This window comes from Lineus longissimus, chromosome 14, assembly GCF_910592395.1.
Source record: "Lineus longissimus chromosome 14, tnLinLong1.2, whole genome shotgun sequence".
Lineage (NCBI taxonomy): Eukaryota > Metazoa > Nemertea > Pilidiophora > Heteronemertea > Lineidae > Lineus > Lineus longissimus.
The window spans coordinates 11,386,691-11,410,498 of record NC_088321.1 but is presented as its reverse complement, the minus strand read 5'-3'; the positions used below and the strand labels follow the sequence as shown (position 1 = coordinate 11,410,498).

Here is a 23,808-nt window from a genome sequence, read left to right as displayed (position 1 = left end):
GCTGACTATCGCACTCCGGGGTCAGACTCCCACCGCATGGCTTGTCAGCTGCTGATACTTAATTTGTAGACTGCTTTCGCACACATGTTATACAGGGCTGATCGATTTCTATGTTTTTAAACTGTCTTGTACTGAAATTTTAATCCTCCCCAAATTTGGGGGTTAATAAATATCTATAAGTCTATCTCTCTGTCTATCTATGTAGGAAGAGGCATCTTTAAAATTGATGCTCTCTGACAAAACGGGGGAACCCGATTCCTGCGCCAGCCCACGACTCTGCCAATGGGAATCACCGGTCTCCACTGAGCGAATATGCACACACAGTGAACACCTAGCTCACACTGTCTCATCGGTATGACACCATAACCCGAGTCCTGCTCAACCGTGAAATTAGGCTCCTAACTACTTGTTGACAGGAGACTTATCATAGTAATAGGGAGGCCGTCACACAGGGGTACCTATGTTTGGAGTAGGGTGCACCAACTCACTTATATATGCAGCGGTAAATGCAAACCGCTTAGCCCGGTTGGGAGTCAACAGTTCTCGTGTCATTAACTTGCTCCCAAGTTCTGAGGAAACATTTCCCGTTAAATTTCCGTCGTCAAGAAACACAAGATGTGTCGATTACTTAACGACCTTCAAGTGTCAACTTATAATCTTGGGATATATTGAGGGAAATGTGTTGAACTGGCCCTCACGAGTTTACATTTTTCATGGTTTTGTGGCCGCCAGCAACTTCTCGGTACTAAATGTGTTTAGCAAACAGATTTAGATTCGGATAGGCAAACAATCGCCGTCTATTGTTTTCCTCTGTCACGTTTGCTTGTCATAGAAGTAAGGTGCGAATTGGAGGTTATAAGTCCCATCGGGGATGCTCTTAATATTGTATTAGCCAAGGCTCGGGTCCCAAGAGCCAATTATTTGTTGATGATTTCTGACCAGTATATTTTAATTAATCGCAGGCAACTCGTAGCGATCACATCTCCAATCTTGTTAATTGGTTCAGTGTTCGTACTGTCTATGAAAACCTGCGTCACCCACTGGGCAAGCCCGAGGGACACAGATGTGAGCTTGGTAAAGCTGTACCTCGACATCTCTTGGGGCATTCCCGGTTGACAACAATAGACTGGGGAAAAAGACATGTCGGTTGTGTCCCGGTTAAACCATTTTGGTGTAGACGGGCTTGATGAGGAAATGTTTAACTAGTAGCCGGACGCAGTCAGTCATTTGATGGGTGCGTCAAGTATATCCTTATGTCAAATACTTTCATATTTGATTAATTGACGGGTCGTATTCCCGAGAGTGTCCAGCATAACTTTACTGTTTGATGGCTATCTCATAGCTCGAAGTAGACTGACTGGTCATGCCGTCTAAATCGTCTCTCGATTTGCAAACCTCTAACCTAATCACATTAGAAAACAAACTTTGAAGAAATCGACCAAGTAGTTTTTGCACAGCAGCCCAAAATGGTAGTGACATTTACTTATGAAAACGCCTACAACATTGTATAGTGCAGTAGTCTAAAAATCGTTGTTAATAAGTCATTGGTATTTTCTTTTAGCGGTCTAAAATGACTCAAACTCTACTAGAGGAGGTAGCATTACCGGAACCAAGTCGAATATATCTTATACCTTAAATCAGTTTACGCAATCACACAAAACTGTGGTAATTATCAAACTGTCAGATGTTTATGACAGTTTTTAATACGTGTGTGGACTCAGACTCAATGTTTATTACGTTGTTCATATATTTATGTTCCCGCTGCGCTGTGTCATTTTGCAGTCATTTAGTTCATGTATTACGGTTGCACGCGAGGTTATTCCAGAGGTTATTCGGTTAAAGCGACGTCTCAGGATACACGGATCAATAATACGGTAAGTTACACTTAGTTTACTATTTTCTTCGATGTATAATTTTTGTTATACACAATGTATTATGCGTACTGTAAGGATAGGATTCAGCCGAATTCATCCTCTGACGCTCGATCAACCATCGGCGTCCGATGCATGATCAAAATGTTGACACCAACGTAAAGATCAGGGCCCACTTGTTCAAAACAAGCTTTGTCACTAACGCTGGCGTTAACTTAATTTGGCGTTAAGCCTACGCCAAGTTAAATTAACTTGGCATTTAGTTAAGTTAACGCCAGCGTTAGTTACAACATTTGTTTTGAAGAACCAGGCCCTGGGATAGATCGAACGCCGATGTTCGGGTGTCTATAAGTAATCCGCGTCGCAAACGAGCGATTGCAATTTATATAGCATTATCGCGCGATGTGTTCGTTTGTGGACGCTGGCGGATTCATACTCCGTTTGCGATTTTACCTAAATTGCACAGGGCATGCATAATCGCAGAACCAATTTATTTGTCTATGGGTTGGCTGCAGTGCGTAGTACGTAGCGCTTAAGACAACATGGTCTGTAAGCGCCGTGCAAATGAGCGAGTTTAGTCACTGCTACCTGCGTCGCAATCGCATGCAGTGGACAGCAACCGTCACTAATGATTCGAGTTTAACTTAGCTGATGACGTATATATATTTAAAACTACGGTGCGTGAGAAACATCTGTATTGTGTATGTTGGTTGACATTGCTAAATGAACTTGATGTCAGTCAATGTACCCTGACCCAAAAACCCAAGGTAAGTTTGGCTTTTCCAAAATAAAGTCAGATACATATGTTGTACTGAATGTGCAAATTGAAATTGCTGGGAGTCATAGCAAGCCATATTGACAATGAGTACACGTAACTAAGTGCAATTTCCCAACCGACCAATTTGCGGTACTGTTTAAGCTTCCGTGTGACACGCCAAACAAACTATTTCGGAGATGTTTTATAGCATGACTACATGGTGTCACGATCATGTTTTCACACTGGCTATAATACGGGCAATCAAGGAGAGGAATACCATAACCTCAAACTGTGGCATAAGATAGAGTGTTGTTTAACAATGATATTGACGCTGACCACCGGTAATCATCGACCCATTGTGGCTTTTGCTAATCAAACAAAAAAACAATCAACGCCCTGCTGAGTCTTGATGAGTCTGTCTGTCACAGAAAGAACAAGGTGAGAAATGCTAGGGATTGCGCAATGCCCCTTCACCTCCTGCCTAATCAACCAATTAAGTCTATTGTCTGTCAAGACACTTGAAACAGTTAACACTGCGAAAAAGATTAGTGTTGCGTAAGAATCCTTTCTGAGACAATGCGCTGGCCAAGGGATGGTGTTGCGTCGAATTGAGATGACATCCCCAGCTGAATTAGATGCGCAAACCGTCATATCCAACTGTCTCGGTCAAACTCCCACTGTAAAAGGTATATTTACTTGTTTTTCCTCTTGTGCGTTGAACATGGATAAAACGGTGTTTTTTTGTGCACTTGTACCTTCAAAGAGGACAACGAGCAGGCCCGGGTTCTCGTGATAGTGAGGTTAAGATCAACAACGCTTACGGATACTTATCTCGGGCTTAACTAATACGTGATATTCAGCAACCTATCTCTTCTAACGTTGATAAGCAAGGTAAGTTGTGTTGTTATATGCCAATAGAGTTCTTGAATAAACTCCTGGTTAGTTTCAGAGCTGTTGTCTAAAATTGCACATTCACTCCTGGCGACATCGTTTCCGAGATGCTGAGAATCAGGCAAGCCTTCCAACTTGCCGAGCCGAATGACTGTCCTGGCATGCCTGAGAACATGTTTCTCTAAAGTTAGAAAAACGATGTTATTGGAGTCTTCCGACTAAATGAAGCTGTGTTAATCTAATAATAAATTTCGTCAGCCATAATATCTGCCTCACCACCGATGTACCAATGATGACCTCACATTTCGGCCATTTTCCTTGTGCTGCAACGATTTTTTTCTGGCACCATCCATTGCAGTCTGCTCGGTAAGTTGGTAAGCCTGCCTTGGATACACAAGACTGATTATCAGCAATCTGGGCAACGGTTTATGCAGTGTTATTCAGCTCACTTTGTTGTAACGTTTAAATGGCTTCATTTAGCTTTAACAAGGCTGTTGGAGCAAAGGAAACGTGACCGCTCTATTCAATGATTCGAATCAAGCGAGCACGTCGAATAAGCGTATCCATTTTGTTCAGGTTCCCCATGACTGTTAGTAGTCAATATCATCATTTATCAATTACCAAGCTAGGGGAGATGGTTTCATAATTCCCAGTAGCTTACTGTTTCATACGCTTCGTAGACGTGGTAAACAGCAAGCAAGTTTCGCAGTCCGTACGAACGATTCATTCATTTATTCAATTAAAACCTCCTCCATAATCATACGTAAACGTTATATTTTATTCAAATTGAGAAAAGTAACATTCAAAACCTGAATTTACAACCATGATAAGTCTAACTACTCCAGGATACAGCGTACAACATGCAATCAAAATTAGAAAGCCCGTACCAGAAGGTCAGCCATTACCTAATTATTCTGGGACTGCCTCTTGTTCAAGTCATCTGCGTGGAGGAGTGCCGCCCTCAGTGAGTCCACCACTCGATCGATCATGCCCACGACTGGGCCGCGGGGAGCACGGGCCGACCGTGCCGTCTGACCGAATGCCACGGCGGAAAGGGATCATCCATTTTCACATATGGACTCGTTCTGGGTACCGACACAGGGTGACCCCCACAAATATACTTAGCAAGTAGTGACATATTCAGATCTCTGACAGACGAGTCTATTTTAAAAAAAAACACTTTTATATAGTTGAATTTTATAATTGCTTACAATAGACCGTGGTGCCATCAAGTCCAGTCCTAACACATTTATGCGACACGTCAAACTGTATATCCGCCTATAGGTGTTGGATGATTGCTTTCCCGTTCCGTGATTCAGAAAACACTCAGAAAGGGTGCGGCATACCCTTTTTCACGCGATAAACTGGCGAAAAATATAAGCATACCTTGATTTGTAAACCGAGAGTGCATGGCGAAACAAGCCGCCCGCCAACGGCTGACAGTCAGGACACGAAAACCCCGCCGTAAAAAATTGTTTATGAATGCATGCAAGGTTTTATATAAAATGGGAATGCGAATTCCTTCTTTATATGTCTCCTCTGTATGCTTCCAACACCGCAATGGGAACGAGAACCGTTTTTGGTGTAGCTGTTCTTAGATTGAATAGTGAAACATCACTATTTTCAGATAAAGTCGTCGGAAAAATGCTTCTTCGTACGGCTTGCGAAACTTGCCTGGTGTGTGCCTGTGTGACCGATATACACCCCCTGAGATTGCAAATCTGAAAATATTGATACGATCAATAAAATAACTTTAAAGGGGCAAGTTACGCATTACATAAGTTTGTTTTCATACGAAAAGTTATTCCAGCTGGATCGCAACTACTCCAAACAGAATCATTACAAAAATTTGCTAAATTCTTATAAGCAGGCCACAGAATAACAGAAAAACTAGCGAAAGCATGATTTAAAGATCAGCCTTGGTTTGTTGCTACATGTGGCGACACTTGGTGGCGAGCCGGAGTATTATCCTAACTACGATGCCAAATTATCCCCTGGCCGAAATATTCACTTGGAACCCGGTAAGTTTTTATTTTATATTTTGGATAGTTTGCAATTTGAACAACTCTGCGTACTGTGCATAAGGTAAGTATTTCATAATCACGTTTAGCGACAGTGTCCTTTTAGAAGTTACATTGTTTTTCAAGTGTCGAAAATTCAGCCAACGTCCATATTATCCACATTTTTGTTTCAAGTGGCATCTCGTGCATAAGACCCTCGGCCTGCATGCTCAATCTGATAGCGCATTCACTGGAAAATTTAGTTCAATTTTGATGAAATATCAATGTGCATATTTCGTTTATATTTAAGTAAATTGTCTAAGATAAACGTGAATTCAAATACATTGCCCTCAGCCCCACAAAATAATTGTTGGTTTATTACCCTTTGTGATGCGAGAGAGGAAGTCTTACTCTTCATATCTATTGTGAAGAAAAAAACGAAACAAATTGATATGAATACTGATGAACAGAGAACAATTGTTGTCTTCTTTCAGTTAATTAACATGCCGCCGGCCGGCATGTACTTCGGGGCGAGTTTCGATTAAAAGTAGAGCAGATGCTGCTCTTGAAATGAACCGAAACGGTCATGCGTGGTGTCATTGAATGTAAATTGTTTCATAAATGCAATCAAATGGACAATAAATCAATTATAATCTGTACGTGACCTGTATTTGGTAGTTAAATTTGAAAGATAGAGAAGATTGAAAGACAATGAGCGTGGATGCTAAAGCAACAATTTGTACGGGGTCATCTAAATGAAAGCCTTCCAAAATTGATAGTAAAATCGCGTTCTACATATTTTCCTTATTCCATTTCAGGCGGAGACAGCGACGATACTGCTGACGTCATCATCAACTGCTAAGCCATGTCTTCCTCCATCGTGAAATCGAAGATAGTCCAAATCGCAATCATAACTATCATACTTCCCCATTGGATAGAATCCGCCACACTAAGAACAAACACTATGGTGGCAACCAATCAAAACTTCGCTTGCGGATTACTTCTTACTTTACTGCTGCCTCAATGGATCACAGGATTAGCCAATCAGGACTGGCAACACAATATTCAAAGGGGTGCAGCTGTGAAGAAGGAGGTCGAAATTGCCGCGATTATTCCTTTTGAGGAACAGCGATTGTTTGCGCAAAAAAGGGTGCTGCCTGCAATAAGAAATGCAATTGACAAAACCCCAATTTTCGGAGGAAGAACCTTAACAGTCAAAGACAGGGACTCCAAATGTACCGATGCAGACGGGATGAATCAGGCGATTAACTTCTACATGTTTAAAGAGGTCGACGTGTTCTTTGGGCCGGTTTGCGATTTCACACTAGCGCCAGTCGTACGCCAAGCAAACTACTGGAACATCCCCGTAGTCTCGGTCGGCGCGATTGCGCGAGATTTTCGATCGCGTCGTCGCTCCACCTATTGGATGCTGACGTCAATGTCACCGGTCAACTTTCTATCTCTGACAAACTTCTTTCACAACATATTCGATTTGTACAAATGGCAGAAAATTAAGATTGCCTATGATCAGCAAGGCCAAGATTTTATTATGACACGATTTTGTCACTTGGCGATTGATTCAGTGTACTATACAATGGTGCAAGACTGGGATAATTTCACAGCGGATTACATTCAACTGGAACCAAACAAAGCGGATTTCGGAGACCAAATTTTGAGAAAGGAAGTGGGGAACGAATACGGAGGTAGGAGAAAATCTTTATGCATTTTTTTCGGCAATACTTATCATAGATTATTGATTTCGATCAATATGGCACACCAACCCTGAAATTAGTGTTTCACGACAGTGGCTGGTTCATCCCGAATAAATCAATGTGCATGCGATAAGAGCTATAAGTGCGAGAAGGCACGTGATTGGACGTCATCACATCAACCTTCCCCTTTCCCTTTCGACTGTGCGATGTTCGCAGGCGAAGGCGCCAGAGGCGTTTATGAAAGCATATTTGATCCACTCTGGAGAAGCCAATACTCCGCTAAATCTAAGAGGGACGGGAGGTTACGTTCTGATCTGTCGTGGTGCTGGTAGCGCGTGTGCATGTTTGTTGGTGGTGGGGAAGGGGGGGGGGGGTATATAGGTATTGAAAGACTAAACTGAGGAGAAATACTTGAAACACATTCGAGTAAAGTAGAGTCGAGCATCTCGAAATGTCTTTTTAAAAATCGCAATGCGTCTGTTGTCAGAAGCCACGTAGATCACAATCAATCAAAATGGTGCAGGCAACCGGGTAACCATTTTGAAATGCCAGACGTCGCCAAAGGAAACAAAATATGACCAGTGGGAAATGACGGAGGCAGCGTAGCTTTGCCTGCCAAGCATACCAGTAGGAGGAGAGATCATTAGTCGGCGTTAATTGCTTGATTGAAATGTATGGTGTGCCTTTCCTATACAGGCATAATCACCGTTGCGCCCGGCTTTTGAGGAGTTTTCGCGTTTTTAAGACTACTAATATAGGATACTTGGGTCATTAACTTTCTTTTTTTTCCGAAATCACCTAATGTGGAACAATGTTTAGCGCAGTACGGGGTGTAGGGTGTTAGGGGACACATTAGGAGACTGTGACGCAGGTTTTGTGAATTAATGAACTTTTCTGGAATCTGAAACTCCGTGAAACTTTTTTTTTCAACTTCATTTGAAGTTTAAATGAATGTATTGTCGTTACACGTACGAGTGATGGATAAGGTACTGTTAATCACAAGCGTGATTTTTGCGATTACCAGGTTTGCAACATTCTTGTCTTAAGCAACGTTGACGGTTTGAGACTGGCGTGGCAATCTCCAATGATGTGACGTCACTTTATTTACCACGAGTCTGGGAAATCTGTGGTAGAGTCAGTAATTCTAAAACACCTGGATCTATAATGAATCGCACTTTACATGTAATGCACTTTCCGCCAACGAAGCTTTTTTTGCAATTCAGCGATTATGGTGAGGCAACGATAACCCGCTTGGATTGGTGCAACATGTGGAAGCAATCAAAAAGTATTCAAGACAACATCATTCGTTATCTGATATGAGACGTTTTAGAATAGAAATTGATACCTCACTGTCGGTATTGATTATCTCACTAAAACCGCTCATGCAGGTGGGGCTAAAATGTTGGCCAAAATCTCGATTTTAGTCATACATTCTAGCTCCACCCTCGCGGTTTGGTGAGATACATGTAATCAATACCTCCAGCTCGGTATCAGTTCCTTAAACCGACTCTGCCTTCATAGCGAATGTGACCACTGGCTTGGGGAATTGTTCGTAATTCAACATAGCACCAAAATTCATCATACGAACAAACTTTATTGTGCTAAATCATGAGAGTTATAACGTGTCACCAAGTTGACACATCCAATTTGGAGTAACGCAAAGTAGTCCTTTAAGTGTTGCTTATAGATTAAGTTCATTAGCATTAGCGCAGGCTAAAGCTGGTTAAAAAATCAATGAAAATGACACTCCGTCATCGGTCACAGAGTGCGCCCCTTATGAGTTCCCAGTCTATTGTTATTCTTGAGGCGATGGCTTTGGTATCTGTAATATTTTTAATTAAGCTCGTCATGTCATCATTCGATAGGGAGCAATGGTGTTCTCAGTTTAGGAGATTGATGTAAATGTCAGCAAAGCAATCCAACAACCTATCCATCAATATTGCTCAACCACACATTTGTCAAAGCGCCATTGAATAACAAAATGTTTCTTTCTGCTGTGGAAAAAGGTAGGGCTGGTCTTGGACCATGGTTAAAGACTGACGTGAGTCCATGCACAGAACATTGAACCGTATTTAATACTCTAGGGGAACAGAGAATCCGCGGAACATATATCGTCCTGGCTCATTATATTTGGGGGACAGGGCTCGTGGAGAATAAATGCGTACAGAATTGGCAGCAGTACTAGTGTTGTCATCCTTGGGTTTCTGACAACCAAGCTATGGCTATTTTCCGCCACACAGAGGTGTCAGATTGCAATACTGACCTGTACAGTTGCACGATAAGCTTAAGGAATTGATACCTCACTGGAAGTATTGATTGTCTCGCCAAAAACCGCGAAGGTGGAGCTAAAATGTAGACTAAAACGGAGGCAGAGCCGAAGTTTTGGCCAACATTTCAACTCCCACGGAGCGATTAACACTGTCAAGTGCGCATGCGATTCGTTCTAAATCAAGGTATCTTAGAAAACAATTACCAGCAGAGAGGTGACTGTCAATAGTCGGGCATGTGGACAACCATGTTTGAGCAAGGTCACTGTGGAACCGACGGCGTCGCTTAATTCCACAGGCGGAAATTAACCATCTGAACGACTTCTCAATCAACATGATGTCTGCGTCGTCGTATATACACAGACACATGTGCAATCAAATCAGAATATGATACTGGATACGCGTGCTTTAAGAGTAACCATATTAGCATTTTCTGTTGTTCAAGGACTGGGTTGTTGGTTTGGTTTCCCAAGGACCTTCTGACAATAGGGTCGGTTATAACATTTTACGGACGCAGGTTAATGTACATTGAATGCCCATAGCCTTAATCAGACATTTGCCGATACATATAGCCACGACATAACACGTACAGTAAGGCGCTTTGGAAGCGAGAGGTATGTAGGTTTTACGCCGATAATCAGTGCAAGTGATAAGAATAACCTCGTTTGAAATGGTCCTCACCGATTCCTGAAGCTAGATTCGGTCATCTTTTCCATGGGGAGGTTTCGCAACCCTTACGTACAAGACAGTACGAAGTACGTAAATACGTCGTGTTATGCGCAAAATCTTTCACGCGACACGCGTCAGCATCGTCTCTCCATGGACCTCTCCCACTCCAGAAAGACGAACACGTCTATCTGTATACTGGCATCAGCAGTTTACCATTCAGTTGACGCCACAAAAGCAATGGATGGTTTTGTACGACATCGCAGCGACACTTGTCAGATGTCCCTGCAACAAAGGTCCTTTGTTTGCGGGATAATTTTGCGCGGAGTTTGACCAAACGCACCGAATTACAAGTTCGAGCGTAGATGAATTGTGGCTGTGGGGTCGTCAGATACTTCATGGAAGCTTTTTATCACCCATGTGAGATCCATTAGTTATAAATTCTTATGGAATAAAATCCAGCTACAAATGACTTCCTTAAATCGACTTTTTAGCAGAGGCGTTCCAAAGGTTTAAACTCAAGCTTGAAAATGGTTTCGTTTTTCATCTAATACTTTCAAAGGGAATTTATGAAAGCTTTTAGCAAAGGTCCAACCCGAGTTTGACTGAAATGAGCATGTATCCGGTGTACTGGATGTGTCTCTGTCAGCGGGATGTACTCGGAGTGGTTGGCTTCTGAGCGAAGATTGACCGTAATGTACATCATGATCTGTACATTGAGTTGTGCGTTGCGTTGCAAGTTCAGCCGGCCGGGGTAGGTTTGGAAAACTAGCTAAAGTTAGCAGATGGTACTCTACGGTTTTATCGTTCATAGGCTATGATACATTATCATACTGCTTTATTTGAAAAGAGCGTGTCAGTCTGTTTACGCCGCGCAGTCTAGCAGTATTTTCATTATTTGCAAACACTAGGAATACTTCTATGTGCATACAACCCAAATCAGAAATGACGTCCCATAAATTGTGTCATTGGTGCGTCAGTGGCGCGTCACCCAGCGCGTAGGTCGCTCGTAAGTCGCACGTAGGCCGTGGGGGATATACGCAAAACATTGGCACGCAACTTGGGCGTTTGTCGAGCTCACTGACGCGAATCAGGACGAATGTCAATTGTGATTTGGACTGTATGTAATACATTATTGTCGTTGCGAAACGATGCGGAGAGATGATACAAGCTGATTCTTTCTCTCTATTGTATGGGTGTTGCTGTTTAAGTCTAAAATATGATTCCACGGCGCTTAGACAACAGTAATAAACGAGGTATTCCTTTGAATGATACATCAAAGTATTATTGCGCATGTGCACAGGTTCAGACGTCTGTATGTATTCTGTCCGCCACAGCTATTTCCTCATTGCCATTTATCAACATTATTCGATCATGTCCCAGATGCCATTTCCTCCGCTAGATATCGGTTATCTATAATAAACAGTCTTATCTTCGTAGGAATAGCCCCAAATACAATTATCATTAGGGCAGCGCATTGTATTTTCTTATAATGTCGTATCAGACTCTGGAAATCATTCCATTAGTTTACAATAATCATGACTATCATCCTTTAGTATGGGCTTTTGTCAGAAAGAACAAAAAGGCTATATCCGACCATTTGATGATGATGCGTCATCAGTGTTCGGTAACCGCTTATTGAATATGTATTGCAGAAATGCGGAGACAAGGTACACTTTTATCTACTATCATATCCTAAATCTACTTCATCTAATATCATTATATTGCCAAATTGAATGTGATACATGACCATTTCTTCCTTATTCATTATTTTCAACCCAAGCAACCATGATTGATAGCATATCAAATCGATAAAACTAATCATTCCTGTCGCCATCTTGTCATAAGGTCACATGATTCCAAAAGGTAATATCGTTTTGATGACGCAGTTGATGGTCCTTTATTATTCTGTGGGATTAGTTTCCCGACATCGCGATATAATCAAAGCCAACCGGTGTTGTTGGCTTTCGGTATCAACAAACTAGATTTGCTAGACCTGAGGAGATGTAACAGTTTTGAATAATTGAATGAATGTCCTGGTGGCAAATGATTCCATCATGGGCTTTTCATATCTTGAAAACAATTTTACTTTCTCGAACAAGAAGGAATCGAATTGGTGGTTTGATAGATGTGTAAAAGAGTCAAGATACATACGCCTCCGACATCAAGCGCGACGGGGGAGGCCACAAACTCCCAAGAATGGGACAACATCCTCGAGTCACGTGCGTAAACAACATGTTCCGTCATCTCCGGTCAAAGTCACTATCGAAGCTCGCAGTTGGAAGAAGATGCTTGAGTAGGTTTCCAAAACTTGTTTTTTTGTAACAAATAATAATACGGCTTAAATTCGTTCAGAATTATGAGCATATACCTGCACACCTCCGGCCGTGGAAACTAGACAATATGCGATTATAATTTATAAATGGTCCCTATACGCGACCTCATCTATAATCCTTTTAAATGTCGTGCCAATCCGATCCGTTTCGTCCGGACATCGCGTGCATTGTTGCTCAAATACTCTAATTCTTGCCTTGGTTGCATTACTGTGTGTATCACCTGAATCCACCGACGATGACCTATAAATGACCTGACCTAGGACCCGATGGCCGTTTGGTCCGTGGCCCTTTTTCTACACCACTAAAATACATTCGTGGCCAACAAAGAAGTTAAAATCGAGCATATTGCTTACGGTTCTGAAATTGAAAAAAAAACCTCGTTGTCGACGAAGAGAGCGGTTGGTCCCAGGGTACTATAAACGAGGTTGTCTTGTACGCCCTTCATCTTACCCAGAAAACAGACATAACGAATACGCTAGGTAATACACGCTGCACTGTGTGGCCGAATCACGCAACATTGTTTGTAACTCAGTATCGATCATAAGAAAGATGGTAACGCGACCTCTCCACTTATCTCGAGTAGGAATATGACCCTCAGTTAAGTGGTTCCTCTCATTTGCTATTATGGTTGTTGACCACGTTCGCAGAGAGCAGTGTAACATACACAGAACGGTGCGTATCTTTATCCCCGAATCAATTTTGTTGGTGCGATGCGTTTCCAAAAGCGTGTTTGGTCTACAAAACTCGTTTAAAGCCTGGCTTTTATGTCGCAAAAGAATGGTCGTGAGAAGAGAACATAACCCGATAAAGCGGCCATCATCCCTTACTCTAGCTAAATATCTTAATTCTCCTTCTAACACTGACTGGTCCTAACCGTGAGTCTTACCCTAATTCCTACCTTTGATTATATCAGCTTCCTTCCCTTTGAACCCCGGACGCCGCTAAAGCGGCCTGAACGTATGGGCTCCGCCCTAATGGCCGCTAAAGCGGCCTGGAATACACAAGGGTACCACGACTTCCCGAGCATAAAAGGGATTCTTTTGGTCTCGCAATTAGATGGGATATGTCTTCCCTAAACCCATGGAGATCGTTGGCAACAATCAATAATAGGTAGTTGGCTCTAGATTCGTTATTTCTTGATGGGTTCGAATTCTGAAAACGGAAAAAAAAATCAGAAAATTGAGATTTTTCATGAACTTCTATAAATGGATAAAAATACCCAACAAATATCCCCCTATAAAACTTAGTACCACTTAAAAGAAGAAGCGCCAAACACGAACACAAGATAGGTTCCATATCCATAGCCTACCAAAGTTTGTTTTTTTTCATTTGTTTCAAACAGGGTGCCCGAGACCCTGGGGAAAGAGATAAAAGAATAATGCTATAATATTCAGTAATACCGGGTATAGCTTTATTCTATCAAAAGCCGGATGATAGATAAATGGCCCACTCGGCTTAGAAGCAGAGTTGGCCAACCCCTTTCTATTATTTTTGAGGTAAATAATTTTTAAAATTTATTTTGAGTAAATAAAAATCCCGAAGACATTTTTTAAAGTATCGTTAATCTTTGAAACCTTGGGCATAGCAATACTAATATGGGTTAGACTTCTCTGTTATGTATAAAGGCCATCCACAGTGTCGCATAGAATGGTCATGCCGCAAATTCGGAAAAACTGGGGTTATGGCCCATTCTGCTTCTAAACCCTTCATTTTATCTGCGAGGTAATTAAGGGGCAAATAACGTAGCGTATTAGTCATGCATGTAGAAGTGAAGCCGGACTGTTGATTGAGTGTTGAGTGTTGGGTCAACATGTTCGTCCAGCTGCAGCACTTTCCTAACGAGACTGCCAATCGATTAAATGGCCGTCTAATGAGAGGAGGTTTATAGTGTCACGCAAGGTGAGAGCCGACACGCGATATCTTCGGTAATTGTGCTTACATATACATCGTTGAGATGAACGCTTGTCAAAATATCGTGGCGTACGAGAGTAAATTAAGACGCTCTATTTGTAGGGACCCAATAGTGTAAATTGCCTTATATTTACGCCTCTTTTCAGCGATTCGCAAAAATATCTGGAAAAAGATAGAATTTTCACGAGTTTTCGTATAAATATTTGCGAATTACGAAATTTCTTTAGATTTTGTTAACCGATAAATACTTTTTTCGTGATTTTTATTTTTGCAAATCCAGCTCATCAGTGAAATCCGTGGAAATAAAACGAAAACTATAGCTAGCAGCTAATAACCTACCGACCGAATCTGAAATGACGAGCTCGTGGGTCTCGAACCTTTCACCTACTGTTCACGAGACGCACGACTTAACAACTAGACCATCAGGATCGGCATATGTCGACAGTTTAAGTTGATTTAGTTTATCAAAGCGTGATATTACTAAAGTAGATAAATTTATATAGGAAGGGAAGACAACGGTTTGTGATTACACTTTCTGCGATCTCTTTATAAGGGTAGCATGCCCGGTTTAGGTCGTTTTACGTGTAAGAAAAGGCTCATAAGCTTCGCAACTGTGACCCGATACTGTCTTGTAAGTGTCTCACCGTTTTCTTTGCCTGAATGGTATATTTAGACTGGCATGCTACTCAGGCTGCACGGATACAAAGAAGAGATAAGATGTTTATCTTTCCTGAGTGTATGTATGCTCGGGCTAAAAGAAATGAGAAGACTGTCATTAAAGACACCCTGGTCTTTCTATATCAAAAGGATTAAGCGTCGTCTTTCGATACAATAGAAATGAGAAGAAAATATTGCATTGATGATTCGAATTCCGAAAGCGTTTTAAATGTAGGTATCAATAGATAGACAGGTGAGAGACTAGATGATCGCATGATAGACGCTTACGATGACTGACAAAAAACTTCAATTTTTAGAAAAACTGATAATGATTATAACAACGTTCCTGTCAGCGCCAGTTATAAAGAATCAATTGAACTCCACCAACACTTGGTGATGTTGCATCGTTTAAAGGGGTACACCTACCGTTTGTTCTCATATATTTACTGTTGGTCAAACTTAACTAGTTCCTATTTTAACACCAGACGATGCAAATATGTATTTCTCTAGAACGATACTAGAAGCTTGAATCGCATCAGCCAATTCAATCGCAACATTTACCTTGACGAGAAACAACAAAAGGAAACCGCTCACGTCAAACAGTCATCATTTGCTATGAAAAGATGTTCAAATGAAAAAAAACCAACATCACGAGCGACTGGCGCCGAAATGATTGCCGTTTGTTTTGCATGAAACATGACTCTAAGGAGATGATAGGACACAAATAGATAACGATTGCTTTTTAAGAACTTTATGGACTTCCGTCACATCAAGTGAAGGCAATCTCCCCTATGTTGTTTATGGGGATTCTTGGGGGGGGGGGGGGCGTAGATTGATTTCTAAACAACGGTTGTGTGTACTTTCAAACTGAAAACGATCAGACCTGTATATACATGTATTTAGTATTACCTTTTGCAAATTCTAAATTTTTTTTCCGCATTCCGTTTATTTGCTGTTGCTGGTTAAGCCTATCGCAATTAAATCTGAATGGTGAGGATCGATGCTAACAATATTTGCTGTGAAGGAAATTTCTCAATCAGCCGAAATAAAAACCGTGAAAACATTTTAATTTGTGATAGAAATGTCTGTGACCTCACAATAATTGACCGGAGTCGCTGAATAATGCGAATGCACTGGATCGGATGCGACAGTAATACCAGATGATGATGATGTGTTTTGATTATATGAAACATAAAGCAAATATAAACGATTCCAGTGAGCTTTTGGACATAACTATTAACTGATTCATGTTTGTTGAGTATGTTTGAAATATGAATCTGGGGATAAGAAGAGTCGTCAATGGCAATCGCTCTATCATTAAGAGAACTTATGAGTCTTCCATGAAACATCAATCGGAAGAAAATTAAGAACTTAGCGTGGGAGTGTATTCAAGTAAAAATTCGTTACGAATAGGAATCGGATCTTATAATGTAGAAATATTTACTTTGTGCCATTTAATATGATACGTAACTCTTTATTATCCTCATGATACTGTAAACCACCATGCATTTGATGTTCTGTGGACTTCGCGAATAATGTCGGTTTGCAAAAACAAAAATCGCGAAAAATGTTCAAGAACTATTTAATAGTTTTTTTTTTAAAACGGAATGAAATTCCGTCCCCCCCCCCACAGGTGAAATTTGGTTTTAGCGGCGAATATTTCACGGTTTGTTATAATCTTGCAACTGACATGATTCTCTTCGATATCTTTAAGTCTAGATTAGATCATGAAATAAGAGAGCTGTTAGGGGAAGCACGTCTTCTTTTATTCAATGATAATGTTACAAGTTTACTGTTTCATAGCAACAACGTGCATTATGAACGAAGTGATGCTACATTTACACTAAATTGAAGCCGTTATGCATGCGGACAAAAAGCGACGAAACATGATACTTTTACAAAAGAAATATTGCCCTAGCGCGGGTAATCGTGCATTAGCACGTTGACATATTACTTGCGCATCAACTGTCTATGCAACAGCGCTGCCCATGCAATGGGCTTACCTGAGTTGGTTTTTAGCATTCAGTTTGTTGGGTAGTTGGGTAAATTCAATTACATGTCATACTATTAATCTCTGTATCTAAAACGTAGTATGAAGATTACCCAGTTTTCACTGTACTTTACTCTGGGTAATATTTTGCGCCGTCATTCACCATGGATGGTATGTAAGCAAACTTCTTATATCACAGCCGCGGCTAAATAGCATCGGGTTGACGCTGGTCTGAATAAGCAGACATTGCCGCACGTACAGCTTGCTAAGCAAGAAGATGAACATCAATTGCAAGCGAGAAAGTAAATTTTACTCTACAGATTGACGCAATGGCGAGTCGACTGCACTTCGGATTGGCATGAAGTCATTCAGAAGGCGAATATGACACCAACCATTTCTGTTAATCCGGGAGCAAAGAGCTTTCGCATCGTTCACGGATTACGAAATAGAAACACAAACAAAGAATTTGCGATTGCGAATTGCGAATTCTTTTCTTTTTATCGTGCAGATTACATGAACGATCAATATAAAAATAATTCGCTCTCCGTATATCGTGATTACTGATTACCGATATTAACTGATACCGATTCTCACTATCAGTCGAACGATATGATGGCGAGAGGCAATGACTGTTTGTTCTTCTTCTTTACTTCTCAACCGATGCATTCTAAATTGAGCATCACGCAGATTTTTTCCATTTCTGACCACCACAATTTCATTTATAGTGAGCGATTAGCTTGAGGACGTGCGCGGCAACTGGCACCATACGGGATTAAAGATGTCACTTTCTTTTCCGGGATTTTTCCGGGGATTAGTTTGATACTTTGGTTTGTGATTTTCACGATCAAGCGGTAGCTGGGTGGTGTGCAGTCACTGGCATCAAGTCGCACGGTTAGTGGGGAAACAGAATGGTTGCTAGTTACCGCAATTCCCGTTGTTCTATGAACTTTTTCCCTGAGCTCACACATAATCAATCATTGCTAGTGTGTTTACACGTGTATATGGCACCTGCGAATCTATTAAACACAATGTTAACATACTTTCTTTGGCGAAAGTCATGGTGTTTATTTCTCGACCAATGATATGCCTAGTTCTAGGAATATGCATACATATTTACTAGGAGAGTAGAGTCAGTACACCTTACTCTAAACTCTAGTTCCCCCATTAACAGATTCGTGTCGACGGAAATATTGCAGAAAATAGTTTTTGCTTAACTGATCAAAACACAAACTAATCTTTTTGTTGATATTTTCTGTTTGGATTCGTGTCTTGTCAATCTTTCCCTGGTGTCGTGTAGGATGTCAATATAATTAGCCGAGAATTTAAAGTTCGAGAGAAACGGCACGCCCGAGTCCCAGTTAACATGATGTCAGACTCGTGATAGGATAGTAACATACAGCACGCTTGGGTCCCAGAACATGATGACAGACAGACGTGATCTGCATGGGCATTCCTTATTAAACGTTCTTTAAATGCTCGCGGCCTTTTTTTTGCTTAACAGTTAATGGCATGCTCACAAATGTTGGTGCCATTTGAAAGTGTGGGTTTTTCGTTTTGTTTTGTTTTAAAGAACGTGAGTATGCACGCTTTCTAAAAAAACGCCAGCCATTTATTTTGTTAGTTTAAGAATTACTAGCGATTCCACACGTATTTTGCAAACGACGACAACAGGAAATTCTCCTCTCGAAGTTCAGTCACAATGTACAAAAACTACTAGCAATTTCGAATTTATCAGATGTGATGATCATATAATACAAACAAATTGAATGGCCAATCAAGAACTCCTTTTGTTATTGTAAGGGTGTACTTGCAGTTTGATTCCACACATATTTTGCAAACGAAGATAACATGAATTTCTCCTCCTCTATCAGTTCGATCAGTCACAGCGACTGCAAAAATGTTAAGCATTTTTGACTCAGTCTACCTTATCAGAAGATACAACTAATAGTGTGAAATAACATCGATCGAATTAATGAGAAGAGAAAACTGTCTGTTGTGAGAGTGATGACATTTTACCACCGCCTTGGCGGAATATCGTCCGCACAGACTTCAGATCTCGCAAATGAATTGGTACTAAGTCAGACGAAATATTAATATGACAGCATTCACTCTGCTAGTGAAAGAACGATACTCGCAAGTATTGCCATACTCGAGCCATCTCTACGCCAGCAACTTGCATGTCTTCAAAGCTGTCACTTTTTTCATCATTGTTCGCATTCCTATCACATCGGCAGCACAGACCTCCGCTCTCGCAAATGAATTGGTACGAAATCACGCGGAATGAGACTATGACAGCATGCATTCCTAATCAGTTAGAGTCGCAGAGCGCACGGGCTATGATGCATGACCTGTCATTTACTGCATCATGACATGAGTATGATTTGTCAAGGGTATCGGAATAATTGCACATCGTATTTCTCAGTAGACAGCATTTCGCATACTATGACAATTATATATTTTTTTACACGTTCATGAATGCATCAGTTTAAAGACAGAGTTCAACTCCTTCATTTTTTCATAAAACATGTACAACACCAATTTAGTAAGTCTCTTTCTACACATAAAATGCACAGCATTGCTACGATATCAGCATGATAAAATATCAGTTAACATTGAGACCGCCTTTTCGTGACTGATATCCGGACATTGTGGCTTCGACACTTTTTACCGCTTTTTAAATTCTGTGTGCACATGTACTTCTATATGCACACGCGAAGTGACACATACTTTTCTGCACTTGTTCTTCTTCGGTTCTTCTTGCTTTATACGAGACAGCATAAGCAACTTGTATTCATCATTGCTATGAAACGGTGAGCCTCGCTGTGACATTAAGACTAATTGAAGAATGACAATGAAGGTCTCCTTACAGCACATCGTGTTGCTATATATATATATATTTTATTAACGTGTCACCTTTTACAAAAAACCAGCCTGCAAAGGCTTACGAGACACAATAATTCATAATTTGTAAACGGGAGCGCAACATGTCGACCGCGGCAAAGGGAGGGGTGGTCCGACCATACACGACTTATTCTACTTAAGATTTGAGGCGGTTTATTTACGCATTTGGTAGATGAGTCGTATATAGCTAGCTACACGTCCTGCCACTGCCGGACTCGACAGAAGCGCATTCAGTCCACCGCTCCGGTCCATGGAACCAACATTTTCACCAATATCCAACAGCAAGTCCACCCGCTCTCGGCTATATTTTGTACACTCCAAAAGAAAATGGAACTCATCTTCCACTTTTTCATCACCACAGTTCTTACAGGTTCTATTTTCAAGCGGCACACCCTATATCTTGTTCTCCCAGGAGTGATCGACAGGTTTATTATGAATAGCAAAGTTTATGTTCTTCTCATTTTGAGTATTACTGTAGTAGTGTTCAACCTCCCTTAGCTGACACCCCTCTTACATATGGACACCCTCTCTATCAAGGATCACTAGTTTCGGTTCCAAATAAGGTGTCTTTATTCCATATGACTTATCTAATCGTGACACTTCTTAATTAAGAAAATTACTTGTCACTACCGAGAGTGTACTGTACGTTAAGAGAGGTTTTATATGTTAATAGAGAGGGCAGAGAAATGATGAAAAATCAGGCAGAATTGAAGCGAGTTGACCATCCTTCTTCACTTTGAAGGAATACTTTCACTACCCCAGTTACAAGTGCGCATGCTCACAACACTGGAAACACGCTGAGCGCATGTTCTGAAGGGGGTTGAAAAGTCGACAGGTGGGTAGCGTGACTGATGACAGGTTGACAGGTTGACAGGTTGACTGGTCGATAGGTCGACAGCTGCGGGATAGTGTGACTGATTGACGAGGTGTCAGGTCGACAGGTCGACAGGTTGATAGGTAGGTGGATAGTGTAACTAATTGAAAGGTTTTCAGGTTGACAGGTTAACAGGTCGACAGATCGAAGGGTCTGTGGATAGTGTGGCGGATATATTACAGGTTGCCAGGTTGACAGGTCAACAGGTTTGAAGTTTACGTAGGGCCTACATGAATTTGAAAATGGAAGGGGCCGTCGAGCTGTCGCGACCTGTTGACCAGTGCGGAGGTGTTCAATACATGCTCTAAAAGTATGATATGTTTGCAAGTACAATAAAAATCACGAAAACAGTTAACAGTCAGCCTGTCAACCATTGAATAGACTGAAGCCGAATAACCCATTATATTTGTTTCCGCGTAAGGTATCTATTTCAGGCGAAGGGGATAGTCAACTCTGCGGAAACTGGCCCGAAATAGCTAAGAAACAAAATGATATCAATATTACACATAAAATATATACTTATAATACTTGATCCACTCACCAATAAGATCCAAAGCCCGACAATACCCGATTCGTACCACCGCCTCGATGGGTAGAGTCTGAACAGCCGAACTCAATAGTAGGCCTTTCGCAGCCAGAAAAGGGGTGGGATATCTATTTAAGAGTTAACAAAGTAAGCGTCATGAATAGTCATGACTCTGCAGCGGAACTTTTCATATCACAATTAAAGACCAATTGGAAGAAACGAAGACAAGATATCTCACCCCTTTTATGGCTGCGAAAGGCAGTCCTGCTGGTGGGTTTTTCCCCTTAAGGCTGATAGGTATCGCGGTTTAAACAATTTGATACTTATGGAATATCACCAGTGACTTTTAACTATTTCGATATTTGCCGCAATAAATGAGACACGTTCATATAAACCATCTGTCAGCTACCTGGAGGTAACAGTTAATTCCGAGGTGGAGAGAAGAAGGGGTTAGATTCTTTGCCCAAGTACATTACGATAAAAGTTCACTGAGCCTGAACCTCCTGACTTTAAGACCATGAGTTTTCAAAAGGGGGAAACAGGGAGAATTGTGTCAATCAGTCATTAAGCCTTCAGAGAGAATGAGAGGAAACATTGAAAATTGAAAGCACACATAGACGGTGCTCTGTCACTATACCACTGAACCCCTACCCCTCAAACAAACACCCGACTAATGTCAAGTTGATAATGTCTTGTTGATGCCAAGCAATTGCTATTGATCGATTTCCTGTATCGCTGAATCGTTCCGTACGATTGCAGCTACTCCATCTTTCAAATAGATGAGGAACTGTTCATCAGACTCGCGCAGCGAACTGTGCTGACAAGTGATCATTCCGTGAGTGAAACTTGCGGGGGGGGGGGGGGACGAAGTTATACAGTGGTCTAACTTTAAGGAGATCTCCATTTGATTTTGGTTTGCGGGGATCGACTGATAAAATGACATCATCATGGATTCCCGTATTCGCGTTTTTCATAAAACTAGCCATGGTACCATTAAATGGCACTTCCCTTTTTTACTGTTGATCATCTGTTCGAAACGCAACTGACAATTATTCACGATATAGCTCTCATTTAATAGAGCCATTTGAACGGAGCTTGCCTAAATGGCCGTTTAAGTTTTCAATTTCAGAAGAGCAGGAGGAGGGAGGTCAAGTTTTGACATTAATTTTTAGGAAGTGACTACTTGGCAAGCCCGGCTTACCAAACAGCGACTTTTTCTTGTCATGAATGGAGAGCCGAACTCATTAATATTAAAGTAAAGTCTCCAGCTCGCCAAACAGGGTAGATTTTTTACCTGTTTGGCAAGCCCGGCTTTTTAGTGCTGTTTGGCAAGCGGCTCTCCAAACAGGACAAAAAAACTGCCTGTTCGGCGAGCGGCTTGCCAAATAGACCCGGCCTAATTTTTAATGTACTTTTCTCCATGCTTTAAACAGACTGTACATGTGGTGTTTGTTCCATGTCTATTCGTGTATACGCGAAAACGAATTAAAACTCTCGCAGATGGACGGTGTCTATGGGGATATTCCATAGTTTACTTATTATAGCATGTTCTAAACATTATTATGATATGCATTTATCGATCCATTTAGTTATACTTACTTATGATTATAACATTCTATTGATAGTATCGTTGCTGTAATATGGGCGGTTATTACCGCAAATAAAGACAAACCAAAGCAAAGACACTTGTGTAGCATATCAAGGACACGTAGATTGATACTCCTGTGTGTGCCACATCAAAGACATCTGGACCATACACCACATCAAAGATAACGATGCGAAGTCAACAGGCAGCGCCACCGTCTTGGGAAAAGTAAAAACGATTTCGACAACTATAGGTTTTTGTTGATACAGCGACTAGCGGGGAAAATGCACGTGTTGTTATGTCACTATTGCATCTATTCGTAGTAGACTGTCGTATTTTCAGATCCCCTTTCTTTTCAACATCATCAATCATACTATAGTATATCATAACCATGGATAGAGATAAGTTAGAAAACTGTGTCAACCTCCTTCAACAAGTTGTTGGAATAATGGGGAGAGAGGTGGCGAATAACAACAATAGGCCATGGGACGAGTGTGAAAAATGTGAAGTTCCGTTTGACAAATTAGCGGGCAAATTGAAAACAGTCGTTTTTGGGTAATATGGGGGTGCCGATTTCAAAAATCAATTTTTCTCCCGCGTAAAGTTGCACATTAAGTCAGAAATGAGACCGATTACTGTCAAATAAAACAGTTTTTATCCATTTATAGTCCCTATGAAGATCGTGGGACAGGGTCAAAGTTCACAACTTTTTGACCCCTACTTTAATGGGACCATTAGGCCCTATTAAGGGTCTCATTTCTGACTTAATGTGCAACTTTACGCGGGAGAAAAATTGATTTTTGAAATCAGCACCCCCATATTACACAAAAACGACTGTTTTCAATTTGCCCGCTAATTTTTCAA

The 23,808-nt window shown here is 41.1% G+C and overlaps 1 protein-coding gene across 1 annotated transcript in view; it reads left to right on the top strand.

The window, feature by feature from the left end:
• Positions 1 to 23,808, top strand: part of LOC135498977 (atrial natriuretic peptide receptor 1-like) — an 813,512-nt gene that overhangs the window by 381,424 nt on the left and 408,280 nt on the right. Inside the window, exon 3 of the mRNA XM_064789559.1 lies at positions 6,338 to 7,222. Within this exon, the coding sequence (XP_064645629.1) occupies positions 6,385 to 7,222 (838 nt within the window). The 5' untranslated portion in view covers positions 6,338 to 6,384. The remainder of the gene's footprint in view (positions 1 to 6,337; positions 7,223 to 23,808) is intronic.